Raw genomic sequence first — 21,989 nt, forward strand, 5'->3', positions numbered from 1 at the left:
GTGTTTTAGCGTACTACAGTGACGTCACTTCACTGTCTACAGTGCCCCTGAAGCCCCATTCCACATGTATTCGCATTCCGCGTTTCCGTAAAGTGCGATGGGCTGTATCCTTGGTCTCCTCGGTTTTTTCCCCCAGCGCCAGTATTTATTTGATCAAGCCCGGCGGTGAACGGGTTAAGGAGTGGGGGGCTCGCATTCCTCCTCTCCTGCTCGCCATCATGAACAAATGAACTCTCGGGGAATGAAATTTAAATTCCACAAAGGAGAAAAAGTTCTCTGCTTCGAACCAGACCCAACCAAGGCCAAAGTGTTGTATGATGCGAAGGTAAATCGGACAGCGTGGAAACAGCTGCTGGGCGACACTCTCCTGACATGTTTGTTCTTCGGCAGTATCATGCTAAATCAAATGTTAGCATTAACCGTACGCTACGTTACTGTACAGTTTTATTCCATTTTCCACTCTGAGTCTGAGCTTCTGCATTTGGAGTTGGACTTGATGCGCCTCTCTCTGCTCTTCCTGTACTTTGTTTGTGTTGTGCGTGTTAAGACCTCTCTGGTAAGAGGCATTAGACCGCACATTTCACATTTCGGAGACCAGAAATAGCACGTTGGTGTCGAATCTCCATGTTTGCTGTCCTGCTCGGTCGCCCAAGCGCCTGCAAACACAGCGCTTTTGCGTTAACACAGCATTCCGGCGCGACGCGGCCTGCGGCCGACTCACTGTCCGCCGTCTCCCCCTCCCCCCTTCTTTCTTTTTTGTTGTGTAATAATTATATACATTCAGTTCGGAGTGTAAATTACCCTGCTGACAAATGTCTTTCTAATTTTCAAAGCAGCTTGCTTGCTTGCTTTTCGCTCCCCTGGCTGAGTAACAGTGGCGTGAACTTGTTTTAGGTTAGAGGCTAACGTTAGCATAGCCCGCTAGCACCGCTCTATTTATATCGCGAAGCTCACCTTCTTTGCAGTATATGAATGATCTATTGGATTGTCGTGTTATGTCATCGAATATAGACTCGAAACATGATTGTCACGACAACGGCAGTGAGCAGTCTCAGTGTCACGCTTGTTGGTTGTATGTATGTAGCTTCTCTGTGCTGTTAGTGTTAGCATCATGCTCGCAGTGGAGGTCGGACCGCAGCGTGAGGCGCCAAACAATCCGATCGATGTGGCGCTGATTATAGACATGTCATATTCCGCACCTATAACTTTCTCCATATCATATGGACTCTTAGGTGGTTGATGTTGTCCTTGGAAAAGATGAGCGAGGCAAGAAGGTCCCAGAGTACCTGATTCACTTCAATGGTTGGAACAGAAGGTAGGATCCGCTGGAGCAGGGATGACTGACACAGGCCGGGGGGGGTTCTCGATTTTATTCATGATTATGTTATAATCGATGTACAGTATGGGAGCAGGTGGAATAGTATTAGGGCTCTTGCCTTGCCATCGGATGGTTCCTGGTTCAAATCCCTCTCCTGTAGTCCTCTTAAGTAATAGGCAAATCAGTGTGAAATTGATGATCTAACATTGTAAGTAATTTCAGGCAGAGATATCAGCTCAGTAAATTATAATTATGCAGCGTTATTGGCATGTAACAGTTACAGCAGCATTCTATGGTAGTGTCGCATGAGGAGATCCTTTTGTTTCCTTTGTGTTTCAGCTGGGATCGCTGGGCAGCAGAGGATCATGTTCTCCGTGACACAGATGAAAACCGCAGGTTACAGCGTAAACTGGCTCGCAAAGCTGTGGCTCGCATGTAGGTGTTACTCATGAAGAAATAAAACAGGGTTCTGATTTCTCTTGTTGGATAAACGTTTTGATTTGTTGAGAATTTTGGATACTTGTGAGCCCCCCCCCCCCCCATTTTTTTTAGAGATGAAAGTTTGAGGCCATTTGTGTATAATAAAACATATCAAATAAATGTTCCTTAAGTGCGGTCTGTGATTGTAAGCCGAAAAGGCAAATTTAAGTTTCTACTAAAGTTTTTAATGTTTATTTAACAGTTGAGATTTCTGTATTTCTGTTTGCATGTTCCATTTTATTGAAATGATTTGTTTTGTACTGCTCCTTGTGAAAACAAGCAGGAGGAAGCAGCGATTGATTTTAAGGGGAAAAAGGGGCCTGACAGTAATGACTTTCTTTCATTTAGGAGGAGAAAGGGATGGAGGAAGAGACGCTGTCGTCTTCCAGGTGTTGACTCTGTGTTAAAAACTCTACCTGAAGAGGAGAAAGAGGAGAGCGATGATGCCTGTAAGTGTTCACTTGTGTCACCTAGTAAATACAGGAAAACAGGGGCTCCATCCATGTTTGGAGAAGGTACTCTTCAGATGTGGGAGAACTTGGGCAGGTTCAGCAAGAAGAGTGCTCCCGATTGCTGGCACAGAGGTGCTGGAAGCTCATCGGTGGCTATAGGAAGCGCTTGATTGTGGTTATTTTGACCATATGCTGTACTACCAAATAGTGAGTCTATAGTGACAATTTTTGCAATTCCCTTTCTTTTTTTATCTTGTGATTTAAAATCATTTGTTAGATTCTGAATGAAAATAAAGGCCCTATAATACTAGTCTTTGGGGGAACACCTGGTTTATGAAATCGGCTGGAGGCTGAATGAGCAGCAAAAGGGAGACATTTTCTGTTGGAGAAAGGATAACACCCAGAAGGTATGTATCCTGAGGATTGGTGCAGGGGCTGGCAGGGAGATGCCCCTTCCTTTCACCCACTACTAGGTGGTGTTCTAGGATTAAAGGGGAGAAATATCAGTTGAGTGACTGCTGGCTGTTGACTCTTCAGCTGGTTCAAAGACAATGACAAAGTGCTTAGCTGGAGATACACTAACCTGTATATGTAACTAACAGTGAAATAAAGAATTGTGGAGACTGAATACTTTGTTCAGTTTCCACTTGTTTTTAGAGCAAACTGTGGGTTATTTGCAAAAACAAGTATTTTGGCCTTGACTATATTCCACAGCAGTCTCAGCTTGTCAGTCTCTTGAGTTAATCAGCTTGTCTCATTCATTACATTAACTTTCTTAAGGTGGTATTTAGTGCTCGGTTAGAAAATCTTTAAATGGGCTAAAAGATAATATCTAATTTTGTGTAGAATTACATTTATTTATTCATTTAGCAGACACTTTGCTCCACAGCTACATGGTTTGTAATCACTGCAATGACATTCAGGTGTGGGTTTGAAGGCCCTGCCCTGTAAAAGAATCTCACAGGGTTTGCTGTCTGTTGTGAAAGCAGCTATCATTTCAACTGCCACATGGCCTTATCTTGTACATGTATGTGTAAATATCCTTTTCTCCTTCTTTGTAGCTCTAATTTCATCGTCATCTGAAGACAGTGACGAGGGCAATTCAGAGGACATTGAGTCGTTGAAAAGCGAGGATAGTGACTCATCTGAGGAGCTGAACGAAATGGTAGTGTTTCCTTCAGATGTGGTGTATTTTAAAATGAAGAAGCAGGGTATTGGCTAATAGCTCCTCGTTCCTCAGAAGGAAGAACAAGAAGCTCATAACAAGAGGGACAATGAAGATAAAACCATCAACATCGAGATCCCAGAGGTGCTGAAGAAGAAGCTGGAGGATGACTGCTACTACATAAACAAAAGGAAAAAGGTACGGAGTCATAACGGCAGGTTTCAGATGATATTCCTAAAACTTCGAAGTGATTTTAAATATCACAAGACTCTGTGTATATGGGTGCTATACTACTCCGTAGCACTGGTGTCTCATTGGCTCTTCGCTTGAATGTAGGTTTGAATCTGGCTAATAGTTTGCATATTCTCCCTACCATGATTGCATGACTTTCCTCTGGCTGCTCAGGTTGTTTCAACAGTCCACAGATGTTTTTCAGGTGGATTTGTGACTAAATGGCCCTTTGTGTGTATGCGTGAGCGAGTATGTGTGCAATTGCTGTGAAACACCGGTGTCCCGTTGAAGGTGATCCCTGCTTTACACATGATTAGGTGACTGTAAAGGATAAGCAGTTTCAAAAAATTAATGGGCAGAGTTAGCATAGTAGCTTGGCAATAATAATGATGATTCCATAATGTATTCTTCATTACATTACATGTGTATTTCATGGCATGGGAGTATAGGTGTTGCAGAGACACTTTGTAGCATGCCAAATGGATATACGCCCCTCCCCGCCAGATAGATTTCATCATTATTAAATTTGGTGCACATCATAAGTACTTCATGGGTTTTCAGTTTCAGTGTAAAGTAGACTCATTTGTTCACTTATAAAAAGTTTATAAGCAGCAGATGGCAGACAAGAATTGTCGGAGTTGGCTTCTTGCAGCTTAGTCCAATAAGGCTTGTGTTACATCTAAATCAATAAAATCTGTATGGAAGAAGTGCAGAGCTGATATGCTGTGTAGTTTACAAGATCTAAGTGAAGGATCTTGGCTTTTTAAATGCTTCTTTGTACGGTTGGGAGCATTTAGCAACAGCTCCTCAATCAGGCCCGTACGTGATGAGTTCTCCTCCTTTGGAAGTGTATTAAAATGTTTAAATAAGAGGAAATGGTACAGGTCATACATGCATGTAATCTTTAGAATCACATAAACCTAAATATGTTATATAATTTAAATTAGATTTTGCCGAAACATTCTTTGCTCAGTTTTTTCTCTGACTGAGGAGTTGGATCTTTCAAAGAGGTATGCAGATTATGAGCTAACATTCCTGTGTAACTGCTGCTGTTCTGAAGGCTTATTTGTTTTTCTGTTGTCCAACAGTTGGTGAAGCTTCCCTGCCAAATGAACATTGTTAACATCTTAGAGTCCTATGTAAAGCACTTCACCATAAATGCTGCCTTTTCTGCTAACGAGAGGTATCGGCATCACCACAGTGCAACCCAGACTGGCCACAATCCGCACTACGTTCCCCCTGAGAAGAAGTAAGTTCCAGCACAGAGTGGACCCACAGCCATCAACAGTCCCTTTAAGATTCCTGTAGATCATTGTAGCTGTTCTTCCTTATAGAGGAGTGTACTGTATATCTATGGGAGGTACCAGTGCTACTTCAGAAATAACGCTTGGAGAAACAATTAGCATTACAGACACGTGTCGCTTAACAACAGGGATACATTCTGAGAAATGCGTCGTTAGGCGATTTCATCGTTGTGCAAACATCATAGTGTACTTATACAAACCGGGATGGTATAGCCTCAATACAGTCAAGGGATGCGGTAAACACGAGATTTATGGAGCTGTTCCCAGTGTGACGTAGCATACTGTTTTACAGTAAACTTTTTTTTTTAGAAGTACAGAGTACACTTAACTATAAAAAGTACAGTATAGTAAATACCTAAAACAGTAACAGGTGTTATCATTATCAAGCATTATGTCCATCCCTTGTCAACAACCACTTGTCCCGAGCGGGGTCGTGGTGAACTGGAGCTTTACCCCACAACGCGGTGCAAGGCCGAAGGGGGAGGGTGTACACAGTCCGTCGCAAGGCACCCTAACTAGGGCTCGAACCCCAGACCTGCCACACACCGGGCATCGGCTGAACCCGCGACAGCCCCCTCCTCAAGCCTTATGTACTTTACATAATTGTATATGCTGTATTTTTATGACTGGCAGCGCAGTAGGTTTGTTTACACCAGCACCACCATGAACACATAACATGTTGTGTTATGACTTTGCTAGTCTTAGAATTTTTTTTTTTTTAGCTCCGTTATAATCTTATGGCACCATCGTCGTCTGTGTGGCCGGTCGTTAAGCGGTGCATTACTGTATATATCTTTGTTAGAGCTGCATCCTGTAGCCCAGTTCTTGTGTTCATTGTTTGTGTTGTGCATCAGCTATGTATGCATTGTCATTCTCAGCAGTATGCACCTTTGATCAAAACATAAAAAGCTGAATATTTGAATAGCCCTCTTTATGTTTGCAAACCTGTAATTGCTGTTGTGTGTTTTTTTTTTTTTTTTTTTTTTTTTTTTTTTTTTTAATTTGTTTAACTTTTAGTGAGGAGCTGTGCAAGGAGATGGTGGATGGATTGCGAATAACATTTGATTTCACTCTCCCAATGATTCTTCTGTATCCTAATGAGCATGCTCAGTTCAAGAAGGTCAGCTCTGCCAAATTCTTCCTGCCCATTAGGGACACAGCTGCAAGTTCTGGAAGGTAAAACTGACAAAATGTAGAACAAGTTCTATTTTAGTACTTTATTCAGTTTCAGGAACCAGATATGGTTGTGATGCTTCCTCAGGAGGTGTCATCTCAAGTGTTTGGCCTTTGCTGCTGCTGTTGCAAATGTCAGAGTTTGGCCCTTCTTTACCTTTGGAACTGAATGGCAACTTTTTTCTGTATGTAAGTAGGATTGAGGTGATTGTGTCCCATTGGGCATTAGCAACCTTGACTGCCCAAGTGGGAATACCACTTGGTTCTTTCCCAAAGTATCTGTTTGTTTTTTTTTTTTTTCTTTTCTTTTATAAAAAAAAAAAAGAAAAAATTTATTGTGGGTACTTCTTGACTTACCCTCGTATAATCAGTGTAATACTGTGACCAGTGAAGTGGGGTCATGTTCATTTGAGCATTAGCCCGAAGAAAGTATAGAGAGAAGGTACATCACTTGCAGACAAAACATGTAATTTTTCATAATGTTAATATATTCCTTTTTGGGGTGCTTTTACTTTATTTCTGTAGTTTTCAGTAAACCTCACTACCCTATCATAAATTTTTTCCCTCCGTCACACAGCAATACACAATGGGTGGAACTTCCACAGTAATAACACCTATGACATAAAGGTGTCAAATAATAGTATGCGTGAGTTTGAATAAATGGCTCAGGCCGAACTGAGTGTAGTGAGATCAGCTAGTTCTCATGACATCACTGTAGTTGGTATCAGTTTATTTTAGCTACTGTGGTAGCTGTGTTAAGTGTTCTGAAGATGTTTGTGCAACCTTCAATCTAGAGTAATGAGGTGAAGTAAATCGTAGAGATCACGTTGTTTCAAGGCCTACTATGTTTCCATTTCTTCATATGCATGTGTATAGTACAGTATTATGTCTATGTGGGGCCAGCAGGTAGCATAGTGGTTAAAGCTGTCACTTCCCACACATATGATCCTAATCTACGCCCCTGCCTAAACCATGTTATAGTACCCTTTGAGCAAGATACTTATCCTAAATTGCTAAAGTAAAAATGACCTACCTGTATAAATGAATAAATCGTTGTAAGGAGTTTAGTATACAAACCTAACATTGCTTATTGCAACATCACTTTTTTTTTTAAATTAACTTAGCTGATGCTTTTTTCCAAAGCAAATTACAGTGTTATAATTATTTACCCATGTGTACAGCTGGGTAATTTTACTTGAGCATTTTAGGGTAAGTACCTTGCTCAGGGGTACTACAGGTGGAGGTGGGAACTAAACTTGTGACCTTTGGGTCCAAAGGCAGTAGCTGTAACCACTGCATTACCACACAGAACAGAGTACTTCTAAAAATTTAAACTGTGTATACGATGCTTATAACTGCATACACAACTGATAGGAAAGGAATGAAAATCAAATGGCAGAGTGCTAAATGAAATGCAGATGCTGTTGTTAAATTGTTTTGTTAATGTGCTGTTAATGGTCTGAATTACGAAATGAATGCCTTCTGCTGTTATCCTTGGCTGCTCACAAGCATTTTTATTTTACGTGCACAGAACGCTGCGGGAGCGTTCGCCCAGCCCGTCCGGCCTGAACTCCTCCACCCCACAATCCACAGACAGCCAGCCGGCACCGAGTGAACCATCTACGCCCAAGCGGCGCCGGGCTGACCCCGATGCTGGGCAGTCGCTGCGTCGTTCTACACGACACACATCCGGGGGGGAGCGGCTGTCTCCACAGCCTAAGCGCCGACATGCAGATACTCCTGCTGCACTGCCCAGGTTCTTCCTTAACTTGGAGAAGAGTGAGTTTCCAGTTGTGGACTATGTCCTGTGCTGTTAACTGCAGCACTTGTCAAGTGTCAGTTCAGTGTTTTATTCTAGACAGCTTGCTAGGATCTAACTTTTACACAGCACTTTGATGTCGAACAGACTGACTACTTATGTTTGTTATTCCTGTTAGTTTTCTTCTTGTTACTCGGTGAACATTGATTACTTACAAACACCAGCATCCTGCTTGTCTGAGCTCATTCAACCTTAGAGTGGATTATTTCGATGTTATACAGACAATATACATTCTTATATGCAGATATTGTAGTAGTTAGAAATGTCAAATTGAAATACAAAGCCTTGTATTCAAATCCCCCACCTTAAGCAAGGTACATACTATGAATTGCTGTAGTCAAACTTACCTTGGTGTATAAGTTGGAAAATAATTAATTGAAATAGTGTGTGTCTAAAGAGAAACATCATCTGACTGGGTAAATTATCTCATTATTTAGAACTCAGAAATAATATAGATCTTCGAGCCTTAGTCTTATTCTAGGCTCAAAGATTTTAGTTCATTCAGGAATGTACATGTTGCATTCTTTCCTCTAATGGTTGGGGTTTTTTTTTTTTTTTTTTCTGTCTCCTTAGAAACACCTGTTCACAGTGGTTCCTCATCCCCCCTGCCCCTGACCCCCAGCAAAGATGGCAGCTGTGTGTTTTCTGGCCTCGAGAGCAGGAGGAACAATGAACTCAATGAGGTGAGTTTATCCACAACAGTTTCATCCACCTTTACCTTTGTTGTGGAGTGGTAGGTCATGAGAATCATTTGTCACACATTGACTCTTTCTCTAGAATCTTTCTCTGTGTGTTTGTGTGATATCCCCCCCTTCCCTGAACTTTTTATTTAAAGGCTTTCCAGGAGTCAACGTATGTAGCACTTTCATATACACAAATTTTGGTTTTCATTCTCAACTCGGATGACACGGATTGTTGTAGAACTGCTTAGTTAGAATCTCTTTGGTTACACCATTTTTGATAGCTTCTAAGAACTTATTTAGAGCTTCACACATTGTATAATCCTCTATCAAAGTATTAATTACATTATTTTACAGCACTCAGTTGGCAGTATTCATTTGTGTCAGTGGATGCCAACTTGTGTTGCTGGCCAAAAGTGATGTACCTAGTTCTTTATTTTTTACTTTCTTTTAATTGAATCACTCAGTATGTTCCCTACCCTCTTAATATTGCTGTTGCACCCCCTCCCCCCCCCTTTCAGTTTGCATACTTGAGCCATAAATGCACTTTAAAAAAAACCAAGAGTATTTTCTGGCTTTTGTCTTTAGGTTTTGAGCTGGAAACTCACGCCTGACAACTATCCTCAAAGTGACCAGCCTCCACCACCTTCTTACATGTATGGATCCCAGCACCTCCTACGCCTCTTCGGTAAGAATCTTCAGTGCATTCACCAAAGTACTTCAAACTTGCACCTCACTGTTTGATGATAACTTCACAAGAGTACTGAGCAGCAGTCAGATTATGGTGGCAAAGTTCAGTGGTTGTCTTCGCAATCTCACAGCAAGAAACGCATTCGTTCTGCATGCCCATCCACTTTACGGAAATTAAATCCCTTTGTTAGCAGTTGTGGTTTCGTTTCCTGTTGTCTAGGGCCCACAAGGTTGAAAGCTTATCATTTCCTCACCTGCAGTACACTTGTACTCATTGGCTTTTGTTTCTTTAGTACACTCTCCCATATGCTTTATCATGGTGTTGTTTTCTTTCCAACCAGTGAAACTTCCAGAGATCCTGGGTAAAATGCATATTCCTGACAAAAATCTGAGGGCCCTAGTGAAACACTTGGAATTATTCCTCAGGTATGTCTGTTTTTCTGCTCCCACTTAAGTTTCCTGCCTGTAGTGTCAATTGACCTTAAAACTTGCTCTACTCATAATTTTGCAGCCCCCCCATCCCCCCAAAGTTTGGCTCTGCATAAATCTGATTTTCATCTAAATGGACCAAGCAGAAGTAGAACATATGCACAAATGAGCCCATCTAGTGGTTCTTCACGTGGCAAATTAAATGAAATGCTCAATATACTGCCAGGAATGAATAGTTTGCCTTAGTGTAATTACATTCTTCAGTGAAAACGGATGGGTATTGCATAGTTGCAGTCTAAATGACACCAATAACAAACTGCTCAGCTTAAGTTCATTAATGAGTAGCTAAATGCCAACTTTCAGGGCATTTCCAGTGTGACAGCTTGCACATCCTAAATACTACTTAAGCATTATGCAGGCAAGTAACACGGGAATGTGATTGCTTCCACGTTCAAGTTACAAACGTTTACCATTTATCTGTTACTTTAGATCCATCAAAAGTGTATTTCCAGTTGTATCCTTAGGTTGAACTAGCGTCTGAACTTCAGTTTTAAATGCATTTATGTACATTTTGGAGGTCTAGTGCATCATAAATAAGAAGCATAGCAGCAGTGTTCTCCCTTTAGTGGCACAGTAGGTAGTACTGGTGCCTCACAGCTCCTGGGTTTGAGATCTGTGCTTTCTTTGTGGAGTCTGCAACATTCTTCATTTTTTATAGGTTGTGTGCTTTTTCTTCCCACAGTGCAAAGGTGCGTTGCAGCTCGATTGGTGACTCTAAATTGGTGTTACTGCTTGTGTGAGTGAATGAGTTGGTGCGTATGCTAGTGCTGCAATGGGCTGGGATCCCATCCTGCCCTGCCCCACATGCTGTGTGTCGGCAATAAAGGTGGATGGATAGTGAAAGTGTACATTTTTGAGCTGAAGGTGGTATTCTTGTGGAAGGTTAACCTAATTTTCTTGACATATAACTTTTTTTTTTTTTGTGTAAACAGAATTCAAATGGACCTAATTTTGATTAGGTTTCATGACTAAAATGGTAACTTTGTGTTGTTGGCAGTGTGGTATGTTGCTTGTCTAAATAATAAATGGGTAAAAAAAGCTGACAGAAGCAGCTAAGTTACTTGTTGAGATGAAGAGATCAAATTGCTTGGGACATTATATACTTTGCTGGGTTTTCTAATTGGACAGAAAACCCTATATGCTTTCCAATCTCTTTTGAACACACAATAAAAGTGAGGAAGATTAGTGCAGTTATGCAAGCCCCTCTATGAAGAATAATCTTTAAATCCTGCCAAATGATCTTCAACTGGCACAAGCTGAAGGGATTTTTTTTTTTTTTACACACACACACACACACACACACACACACAAAAATCAACATGCAGTTTTCTTTTCTTTCCACTAGTCTGTGCTGATTGGCAGAGAAGCTTCTCGTAGTGCATGTGTTTTTTCTAATAAAGCTCATGTTAGATTGGCAGAGACTGTTTTCAGCCATGGCCTTTAAGAGTCTGCTCTGGCATAGTGGATAAGTCCATGTAAGGACTGAGCATGGAGCTGTACATAAATAATTGAGCTTTTTCCTTCTTTCCAAGTTTGGTTGTTTTGTAGTTCGGTGTGTCTTGTCCTTAAGTGCGCTCCCAATGTTCCCGAGTCCATCAGGAGGCAGACAACAGCTGAAACATGGTCTTCCAATTCATGTCCTTGTCAGTTTGTCACACTGTGAGTCTGGCATCGTGTGGGTGGACTAAGGATAGGAGCAGCAACATAATACAGGGACCTGACAACGTCGAGGTTCATGATTACAGATATATTACGATCATTCAAGGGGCAGATCCCTACTGATTCTCTACCCGTTTCCAGTGGAATGAAGCCAATTTGTTCTGGTAGGACTCCTAGTAACATTTTATTCATGTTGTAGTGTGGATCTGAACCTCAACTTTTGCTTTTTCTTCCACTCTCTACAGAGGTACTATCACTCTGGTGCCCCCAGAATTCTGGTGATTACAGATAATTAAAATATCTGATTAGAGAAATATTTCTGGGAGAAGCTACGTCCATCTGTATTAATTGGAATATTGTAACGGTCCTTTAAACCCTTATATACCAGGAATAAATTTGGTAATCCTTAGCAGGTAGTGTTAATTTTACTTTCCATAGGAAATGGGTCTTTGTTTAATTTCTTTGGTTATAAGAATAATTGCTGCCATAAGATTAAGAGCTATGAGGCTAAGATGGCTAAGATGTAATGGCAAGATTTAGGGATTTAGCCATACAGCAGATACTAAGAACATGTGGGATTATTTCTGATTATACAGGAGATTTTGCCTTCAACTTTGAATTGGGTTATTCAAGGCAAGTAAATGTCCTGTTGGAGATTTCTTGTCACAGTGATTTCTCCTTTATGTGTGGGTCGGCAGCAGTGAGAGTGGCCCTGGGGGCTATGAAAAGGGAGGGAAGCTGCATCAGTCCGATCCAGTCAGCTGCGTAACTTGCTACGCTGGAGTAGGCAAGCGTCACTGTCACCAAGTGGCTCTGATGATTCCGGTATCGCTTCTGCTGAGTGTGGTTATCTCTCCACCAGACACCATCAGGAATTCAGCCAGAAATATGTCCACCCCCAGTTCCATCTCCCAAGATGCACGTTGGCACGGTGTCTGTGCCAGAGCTTTGTGTTTTTTTTAAAAGCTTCAGTCTTCACGTTGCTGGGCAACAATTTAAACCACACTCTGTGAGCAGCGAAGAATGAAAAGGCTCTGTACAAATTCACCCCAAATGTGGCTGAAGAGCCAGATTGTCCATATGATGATAATGGTTTGGGCAGCATCGTGAATGTTTTAACTTGTTTGAACTGGAGTGTGATCAACATTTGTGTTTTTGTACACATTAAAAAAAAAAAAAAATGCCCACTCTCTAAATTAATAAAATTTTAAGCTGCTTTGGGTAGAAGGCAGCTAAGCAATGTAGTAGTATGGGGCGACACAGTGACACGATGAGTAGCGCTGCTGTCTCAGTGCCTGGGTGGTGAGAAGACATAGGTTTGATCCCCACTCAGTCTGTATGGACTTAGCATGTTTTCCCAGTGTCTGTGTGGGTTTCCTCCCACGGTTGAAAGATGTGCGTTTATCACTGTAAAATCACCCATAGTGTGGAAAATGCTTCAGTGGAATGGGGAAAACAAGCTGTATTTTCTGTGAGATGTACAGGTGGTCCCCGATTTACGATGGGGTTACGTTCCCCGAAAATGTATGTCGAAAATATCTTAAGTCAGAAATGCATTTAATACACGCCTCTACGTGACAAAACGGGAGATGTGGATTGCTGTTGCTGCCCAGGATTGCAAGAGAGTAATCGCTCTGAGTATCGCTTGCCTGGGAAAAAAAATCAAAATTAGAAGTACAGTTTCTACTGAATGTCTATTGCCAGCTCACTATCGTAAAGTTGAAAAAGTTGCAAGTCAAACTGTCGTAAATCGGGGACCACATGTATGTTTTGGAGAGAAGTCTGCTAAATGAATAAATGTAAATGTGGATAAATGGCTCATAAGTAGTGTATCTAGCAGTGTAAGTCACCTTGGTGAATAAGGTGTGGGCAGATAGTAACAGTACATAGTGTTCATTGGAATTTGCTTTGGAGAAAAGTGTCTGCTAAATGAATTTACATAAACATAGTAGTAATGTTTATCTTAATTTGTGCAGTGGGTAGCACTGGAGCTTCACAGCTCCTGGGCTTTGGGTTTGGATGTGGGTTCAAATGGAGCTCAGTTTCTGTGGTGTTGGCATGTTGTCCCATTGTTCCCTTGGGTTTTCTCTGGGTTATGTGGTTTCTTCACAAACTCCAAAGATGTATTTTTCAGGTCAACTGGTGACGTTAAATTACCCGTGGTGTGTGTGTGTGTGTGTGTGTGTGTGTGTGAGAGAGCGAGAAAGAAAGAATGTGTGTTCAACTGATCTCACATAGACTGGTGTCCCTCCATCCAGTGTGTCCTGCCTCATTCCCTGTACTTCTACTACATTCTCCATACCGTCTGCACATTAAACAAGTGGCTATATATGATGACTTGAAGGGTCAGTTAAGATTAAATTTACTTGTTGTGTGTTTTTTTTTTTTTTTTTTTTTTTTTTTTTTTTTTTTTGAGAAACATATTTCTGTAGTGCTTTTGTAAAGTACTCTCAATATAAGTACTTGAAGGCATGTCTGGTCCATGGAGCTGTTTAACAGAGGGGATGTGAATATTATAGAGGGCATATGAATAGGAATATTTCCTATTATAAATGGCCATTTACAATAGGTTCTTGCTGTTTGTCATCACAGCCTTGCAGTAGTCTTACCTTTGTTTGCTTCATACTAGGTTCTTGGCCGAGTACCACGAGGACTTCTTCCCCGAGTCAGCCTACGTCTCAGCCTCAGAGGCCCACTACAGCATGAAGCACCCTCGGGCCGTCTGCTGATGCGCGGCTGAACAAAGTGCTGCTGCATGGTGGTCCCGTGTGTTTAAGCCATGCTTCAGCACTCGCTGCGCTCCTTGGCTGCCAACTACTGCATTTTGCCTCCATAAACTGATTTTCTACATGGGCATCTGGAGGCTGTTTCTCTGCATCAGTCTCTTGTATCCTGGACTGCAAGTGGTCACCTATGGACGCCCACTTCAACAGGAAATGCCCTGTTTTTCTTATGCTGTTGCTCTTTTGACGTTCAGTGACTTTTGATCTCCCCCGCCTTGCAGTGTTGGCACTGCAGTGGTGTCTTTGCTTTCTTGAGCAAATTTTGAGGGAACGAAGGCAAACGTCATTAAAGACATACTTCGCTACCAGTCCTGACCTTCGCCTCCATGTGAGCTTTCCATCTCTCTTGCAGTTCTGACTCCCTTCAACAAACTTTGATTCATAGTTTCTTTTATGATTAGGGATATTGATTCTTTTTACTGAAAAAATACTTGGAGAATAATTCACACCACTGAGACTTTCGCTTTATCCGTTTCTTTAGATATCTTCTTTTAACGACTTTCTACAGCTTCATTGGTTTATTTAAATTAACAGGAAATTATCCAGAGAAGTTTTTCCATCTATTTCTATTAAGAATCTCTATAAAGATTTATTAGTTGGTAAATACAAAGTGAACTCTTCAGAATAATTTGAACAGCTTATTCAGCAAATATTAACTTTTTTTGTCTGACCAAGTTGAAATGATCTCTGAAAGCATCTCCTTTCTTAAGTGTGACATAAGTAACGAAAGGGAAGCTGCCTACAACATGGAGAATGTTTAGTTGCACTTCCCCTGTCACTGGGTTGTTGCAGTGTAAATGTAGCTTTCATAAAATCTGATTTATTTTTTGAGGGGTTGTGTGTTCTGTTTCATCTTTTTTGTGTTGCCTTGTTGCTCTCCTTTTCCTCAACTGTTTCCCACTGAGAATGTAGGCATTTTTTTTTACTCCAGCTGGCAGTCTGTACAGAGTACTGTTAGTCACACAACCTTATCGTTGAGAAATGGAGGCAATTGAGTGATAAGCACTGTAATTTAACCTGTCAGTTCACCCTGATTTGGGTTTTGTACATTTTTTGCCCTAAATTGATGTGTATATAACCAATGTTAAATTAAGTAAACCGTCATAGTTCCTCATCATTGCTGATTTAAGTTAAAGCTAGACTTAGATTTGCAAAGGAAGTGATACGTGTAAAGTATTGCTGAAGGACTGGATTGTTTTGTGGATGATTCAAAACTTCCTTGTAGACTTAAATGATCAGCCATATCTATTGAAGGGGTGGCATGATGGAGCAGCGGATTCTTCAGTTCTCGGGCTATGCGATTGGAGTCTGGGTGGAGTTTGCATGTTCTTCCTGTGGGTTTCCTCATGTTCCAGTTTCTTCCCAACATCTAAGGACACTTATTTCAGGGGTCTTGATGAATAAATTACATTTAGTGTGAGACCGTTCATGAATGAGTGTGTTTGTGGCTACCCTGTAGTAGACTGGCATTATGTGCAGTCTGTGCACATAATACCAATCCACTACAGCAGCCTGTGATTCTGGGATAGGCTCCAGACCACTGCCAGCCTGACCTGGACAAGTAATTTTGCACTTTGGAGCTTAACCTCAAAATATAAGAAAATTGCAAAGGTTTTTCATTAATTACCTAAAGAATATTTTCAGGTTTCAAATGTTGATTTATCTTTCTGGATTCCTAGCAGGCTTGTGAATTTTTAAAGCCCCCCGCAGGTTACCTAAGTGTGCCAGAGGGAAATTTCCTCATCTGCAAAAATATTACTTAATATGAAGTGTTCTGCCATCCACAGTGGTTTAAGTATGTTGACAACTGTAGAAACGGCTTACAATGATGGTTAAAGTTTTATTTTTAAACAATGCATATAGAACATATAGATTAAAGAACTATTTTGATAAACTCTTGTGTGATTTTCATTAATTTAAATTGCATTATTTCACTTGCTTGCTACAGAATGCTCTGTACCTTTTATTCTCATGATTAAAAATGCACCCTTATTGTTATGTTCTTAGCAGACAGGCGTGAACCCAGTGTGGTCATCTGCTGCTGTAGCCCATCCGTTTCGATGTTTGACAAGTTGTGTGTTCAGAGATGTCTTCTGCTATTCTACTGAGCTGTCATTTTTGCACTTGTTACCTTTAATGTTTCTGGTTATTCACCTCTGACCTCTTCCAGGTATAAGGTAATTTTGTCCAAAGAGCTGCTTAGTGGATTTTTACATTTTATTTATTTTGCCATTCTCTGTAAATCCTAGATTCTGCAGTAGTCAAAAATCCAAAGAGTGCATCTTTCTGAGATACTGGCACTCATAATTATACTATGTTCCAAACTAATGTTCAGAACAGTAACAGGACTACTTCACCCTGTCTGCATGTTTTGTACAGCATGGATTGAGGTGCACCTTCTTTTGTTTGTAATAGTTGCTGCTAATTCAAAGGTGACATTAAGGTTTATTTTTCAAAAGGGGTATGGGGGGTGTGCGGTGGCGCAGCGATCTTGGCTGGGTCCTGCTCTCTGGTGGGTCTGGGGTTCGAGTCCCGCTTGGGGTGCCTTGTGAAAGACTGACGTCCTGTCCTGGGTGTGTCCCCCCTCCCCATCCAGCCCTATACTCTGTGTTGCTGGCTCGCCGCGGCCCTGCTCGGGACAAGCGGCTTCAGCCAGTGTGTGTGTGTGTATGTATTTTTCAACAAGCATGAAGGTAATTGGTGGTATGCGTTGTTTTAAAAAACATGTTACACACAAGTATCTTAAAGTAAATTGGTTGAGTCCATGACTTTTTCAGATTCTGTTGTATCAATAGTTTTAAGCACAGTTCAAAATTTTGCTTGTGCGGAATGTGACCCCCAGCAGTACTCTGGAAAATTATTTTACAACTGCAATCATTACTCTCTTTACAGCTGAGCTTTCACAGAAGGATCTGGAGGTGATTAAAATAAATTTAATCTACACCCAAGAGATCACAGCTACTAAACAGTATGTGTGTTAGTGATCATGTAAAACGCTGTTCAGCAAATAGTCTTTGGTAGGACATGTTTTCACATGGCAGCTGTGAGATCACGAGCACACGATCTCGTGTAATGAATATGATCTCTATGGGTTCTGTACCATCTGAGTTTCCTCTAGGGGCGAAGCTTGGCCCTGTTATTGGTAATCATGCAAGTAAAGAAGCAGAATTTGCTAAAGGCACATTAACCATGTTTGGCACAATTTCTGTCCTTGCAAATATAAAGCAGTTTCTTTGTTGCTTATGGTTACTTGTGGTACTTTCTCTCTTTGTAATTTCATGGTTTCAAAAACAAATCAAATCATGCAAAACATACCCTTACAATTAAAATTATAAACAGGGTATCCTTACTGAGTTACTCGCTCACTTTTGTCAACCACTTGTTTCTGTCATGGTTGCAGGGGTCCATAGCTTATTCCGGAATCACTAGGCAAGGAGGGGTATGCCCTGTTGGGGGTACAGCTAGATTTGTGGTTTTAAATAATCAGCATAAACAATTTGCTTTTTATAAATATCTAAATATTTGTTTGTTCATTCATTTAACTGATGCGTTTCACCAAAACTTCATACAGTCTTATAAGCAACGCATTCCCTATTGGTTACTTCTGTACAGTTTTGGCACCTTTCAGAAACCTGTCTAGGTACAGTTTACCATTGAGCCACTTGATTTCATCTGTAGCTGTAAACATACCCTTCAGAGAATACTGGAATAACAATCCGTTCTCAGTATTTGCTGCTGATCTGATCTGTTTTCACGCAGCAGGTGCCTGATAATGGCTGGTACTATACAGATTTTGAAGCTATTGGTTGATATTATTGATCATGATACTGTTGTTCATTTGAGCTGTCATGAATACATTCAACACAAGTATCTGATTTTATCCAGCCCCAGGGAGTATAGTGGATAAACGACCACGATTTTTGACCATACGCTTTTACCTTGGAATTGAGATGCTTAAATCCAATTTTTCCAATGGCATTATGCAAAAGTAAAACTGAATCAAAGAGGAACAAACCTCTTTCAATAAGCAGCCACCCTAAATATTGACAGTTTGTCATAACACTGTCCTCTATTTAAAGCAAGAAAACTTTCATGTTTTTTTACACAATATTTAGGCTAACGTGTCACCACAGGCTACACTACCTTTTAAATATAACAGTTCTTAGTACAGTATTTTAATTTTGAAGAATAATTCAAATAAGTATTGCATCCATGATGCAAAATAGTTACACTATGGCAACCGAAACTTTGAACACAACTCTGTTACACACTTTGAATGGAGGTGCATGTGAAGAAATGAGTCGTTAGAAGGACTTTGAACAGAATCAGTTTTTACTGGAATGCCATGAGGTCTTTTGCCAGGCAGTATATGACCACTTTTGCTCTTGAACAGGGCATTTCAAATAATGAACAAATATGCTTATAATCAGTTTTGAATCCCTTTGCAGCCTATGTTGTTGAGTAGAGCAACGTGATCGTCGCCCACCAAGCTGCCACGCTTTTAGTGCCCTTCTTTAGGATTCAGATCACAAAATCGACTGACGATGATTAATGCTTGTTTTTACAGATGTCCATGCAAACAAGAAATAGGTTCATTAGTATACAATGGATGAGAAAACGGTTAGTGAGGTAACTGCTTATCTTAGCACTAACAGCATGATGGGCAAAACAGTTCAATCTATTACCATATCACACCTTTTGGCACTTTTCAGAAGTGTTTCTTTTTTTTTAAAATTTTTGTGTAATTTGATTTCACATCTCCTCCGTGAACCGCCACCTTACCATGGTGGAGGGGTTTGAGTGCCTGAATGAGTCCAGGAGCTATGTTGTCTGGGGCTATATGCCCCTGGTAGGGTCTCCCATGGCAGACAGGTCCTGGATGACAGACGAGACAAAGCGCGGTTCAAAAACCCCTTATGAAGAAAAAATCAAGGCTTTCGTTTACCCCGCCCGGTATGGGGTCACCGGGGCCCCACCCTGGAGCCAGGCCTGGGGGGGGGGGCTCGCATGCGAGCGCCTGGTGGCCAGGTCTGTGCCCACGGGGCCTGGCCGGGCTCAGCCCGAAGCCACGACGTGGAGCCGCTCTTCGGTGGGTTCACCACCTGCCGGAGAAACCGTAAGGGGCCGGTGCATTGTGATTTGGGCGGTGGTCGGGGCCGAGTGCCCGGCCGACCCAAACCTCGGGCGCCAACTCTGGTTTTTGGGACTTGGAATGTCACCTCACTGGCGGGGAAGGAGCCTGAGCTGGTGCGGGAAGTTGAGAGATACCATCTAGATATAGTCGGGCTCACTTCCACTCACAGCTTGGGTTCTGGAATCACTCTTCTCGATCGAGGGTGGACTCTCCACTATTCTGGCGTTGCCCAAGGTGAGAGGCGGCGGGCTGGTGTGGGCTTATTAATAGCCCCCCAGTTCAGCCGCCATGTGTTGGAGTCTACCCCGGTGAATGAGAGGGTCGTCTCCCTACGCCTTCGGGTCAGGGAACGGTCTCTCACTGTCGTTTGTGCTTATGCGCCTAGTGGCAGTGTAGAGTACCCGGCCTTTTTAGAGTCCCTGGGGGGCGTGCTGGAAAGCGCTCCCACTGGGGACTCTGTCGTTCTATTGGGGGACTTTAACGCCCACGTGGGCAGTGACAGTGATACCTGGAGGGGCGTGATTGGGAGGAACAGCCTCCCTGATCTGAACCCGAGCGGTGAGTTGTTATTGGATTTCTGTGCTAGTCGCGGTTTATCCATAACGAACACCATGTTCATGCATAAGGGTGTCCATCAGTGCACTTGGCACCAGGACACCCTAGGTCGAAGGTCGATGATCGACTTTGTAGTCGTTTCTTCTGACCTTCGGCCATATGTCTTGGACACTCGGGTGAAGAGAGGGGCTGAGCTGTCAACTGATCACTACCTGGTGGTGAGTTGGATTCGATGGCGGGGGAAAAAGCTGGACAGACCTGGCAGGCCCAAACGCATAGTGAGGGTCTGTTGGGAACGTTTGGCGGAGGCCCCTGTTAGAGAGGTCTTCAACTCCCACCTCCGACAGAGCTTCAACCAGGTCCCGAGGGAGGTGGGGGACATTGAGTCTGAATGGACTATGTTCCATGCCTCCATTGTCGGGGCGGCGGTTCGGAGCTGCGGCCATAAGGTCTCCGGCGCCTGTCGCGGCAGCAATCCCCGAACACGGTGGTGGACACCGGAAGTAAGGGATGCCGTCAAGCTGAAGAAGGAGTTCTATTGGGCCTGGCTGGCTCATGGGACTCCTGAAGCAGCTGACAGGTACCGACGGGCCAAACGGAGCGTGGCTCTGGCAGTCGCCGCGGCAAAAACTCGGGCTTGGGAGGAGTTCGGTGAGGCCATGGAGGAAGACTTTCAGTCGGCCTCAAAGAGATTCTGGTAAACCGTCCGGCGACTCAGAGGGGGGAAGCGGTGTTCCACGAACACTGTTTACAGTGGAAGTGGTGCGCTGCTGACCTCAGCTGAGGATGTTCTCGGGCGGTGGAAGGAGTACTTTGAGGATCTCCTCAATCCCTCCGACACGCCTTCCGTAGAGGAAGCTGAGGCTGGGGACTTGGAGGGGGACTCGTCCATTACCCTGGCTGAAGTTGCTGAGGTAGTCAAAAAACTCCTCGGTGGCAAGGCTCCGGGGGTGGATGAGATCTGCCCCGAGTTTCTCAAGTATCTGGATGTTGTGGGGCTGTCGTGGCTGACACGCCTCTACAGCATCGCGTGGAGTTCGGGAACGGTGCCTCTGGACTGGCAGACCGGGGTGGTGGTCCCTCTTTTTAAGAAGGGGGACCGGAGATTGTGTTCCACTACAGGGGGATCACACTCCTTAGCCTCCCTGGGAAAGTCTATGCCAGGGTACTGGAAAGGAGAATCCGACCGATAGTCGAACCTCGGATTCAGGAGGAGCAATGCGGTTTTTGCCCTGGCCGTGGAACACTGGACCAGCTCTATACCCTCACTAGGGTGCTGGAGGGTTCGTGGGAGTTTGCCCAACCAGTCCACATGTGTTTTGTGGACCTGGAGAAGGCATTCGACCGTGTCCCTCGTGGCATCCTATGGGGGGTACTTCGGGATTATGGGGTTCAGGGCTCGTTGCTACGGGCTGTTCGTTCCCTGTATGACCGGAGCAGGAGCTTGGTTCGCATTGCCGGCAGTAAGTCAGACCTGTTCCCGGTGCATGTTGGACTCCGCCAGGGCTGCCCTTTGTCACCGATTCTGTTCATTATCTTTATGGACAGAATTTCTAGGCGCAGTCAGGGAACGGAGGGTGTCTGTTTTGGTGGCCGCAAGATCTCGTCTCTGCTTTTTGCGGACGATGTGGTCCTGCTGGCTTCATCAAGTCAAGACTTGCAGCGTGCACTGGGGAGGTTTGCAGCCGAGTGCGAAGCGGCGGGGATGAGAATCAGCACCTCCAAATCCGAGGCCATGGTTCTCAGTCGGAAAAAGGTGGATTGCCCCCTTCGGGTTAGGGGGGAGTTGCTCCCTCAAGTGGAGGAGTTTAAGTATCTCGGGGTCTTGTTCACGAGTGAGGGAATAATGGAGCGGCAGGTTGACAGACGGATCGGTGCGGCGTCCGCAGTAATGCGGTCATTGTACCGGTCTGTTGTGGTGAAGAGGGAGCTGAGTCGTAAGGCGAAGCTCTCAATTTACCGGTCGATCTACGTTCCTACCCTCACCTATGGTCATGAACTCTGGATCATGACCGAAAGAATGAGATCGCGGATACAAGCGGCAGAAATGAGTTTCC

The 21,989-nt window shown here is 43.1% G+C and overlaps 1 protein-coding gene across 4 annotated transcripts; it reads left to right on the forward strand.

The window, feature by feature from the left end:
- Positions 1-77: 77 nt before the first annotated feature.
- LOC108920582 (male-specific lethal 3 homolog) lies at positions 78-14,551 on the forward strand. 4 transcript variants are annotated; one of them, XM_018729453.2, is made up of 13 exons: positions 78-325; positions 1,233-1,315; positions 1,658-1,753; positions 2,147-2,247; positions 3,312-3,415; positions 3,494-3,613; positions 4,735-4,895; positions 5,968-6,126; positions 7,655-7,902; positions 8,516-8,625; positions 9,211-9,310; positions 9,654-9,738; positions 14,090-14,551. In XM_018729453.2, exons 1-13 carry the CDS (start codon positions 227-229, stop codon positions 14,187-14,189), a joined length of 1,566 nt encoding a protein of 521 aa, XP_018584969.1. In that variant the 5' UTR covers positions 78-226; the 3' UTR covers positions 14,190-14,551. The 4 variants fall into 4 exon arrangements, with proteins under 4 accessions (XP_018584969.1, XP_018584968.1, XP_018584966.1 ...); XM_018729452.2 differs by having other exon boundaries at positions 80-325; positions 3,491-3,613; XM_018729450.1 differs by lacking the exon at positions 78-325 and adding an exon at positions 350-556 and having other exon boundaries at positions 3,491-3,613.
- The last annotated feature ends 7,438 nt before the right edge of the window (positions 14,552-21,989 follow it).

The sequence above is a fragment of the Scleropages formosus genome, chromosome 14 (genome assembly GCF_900964775.1).
Source record: "Scleropages formosus chromosome 14, fSclFor1.1, whole genome shotgun sequence".
NCBI classification, from domain to species: domain Eukaryota; kingdom Metazoa; phylum Chordata; class Actinopteri; order Osteoglossiformes; family Osteoglossidae; genus Scleropages; species Scleropages formosus.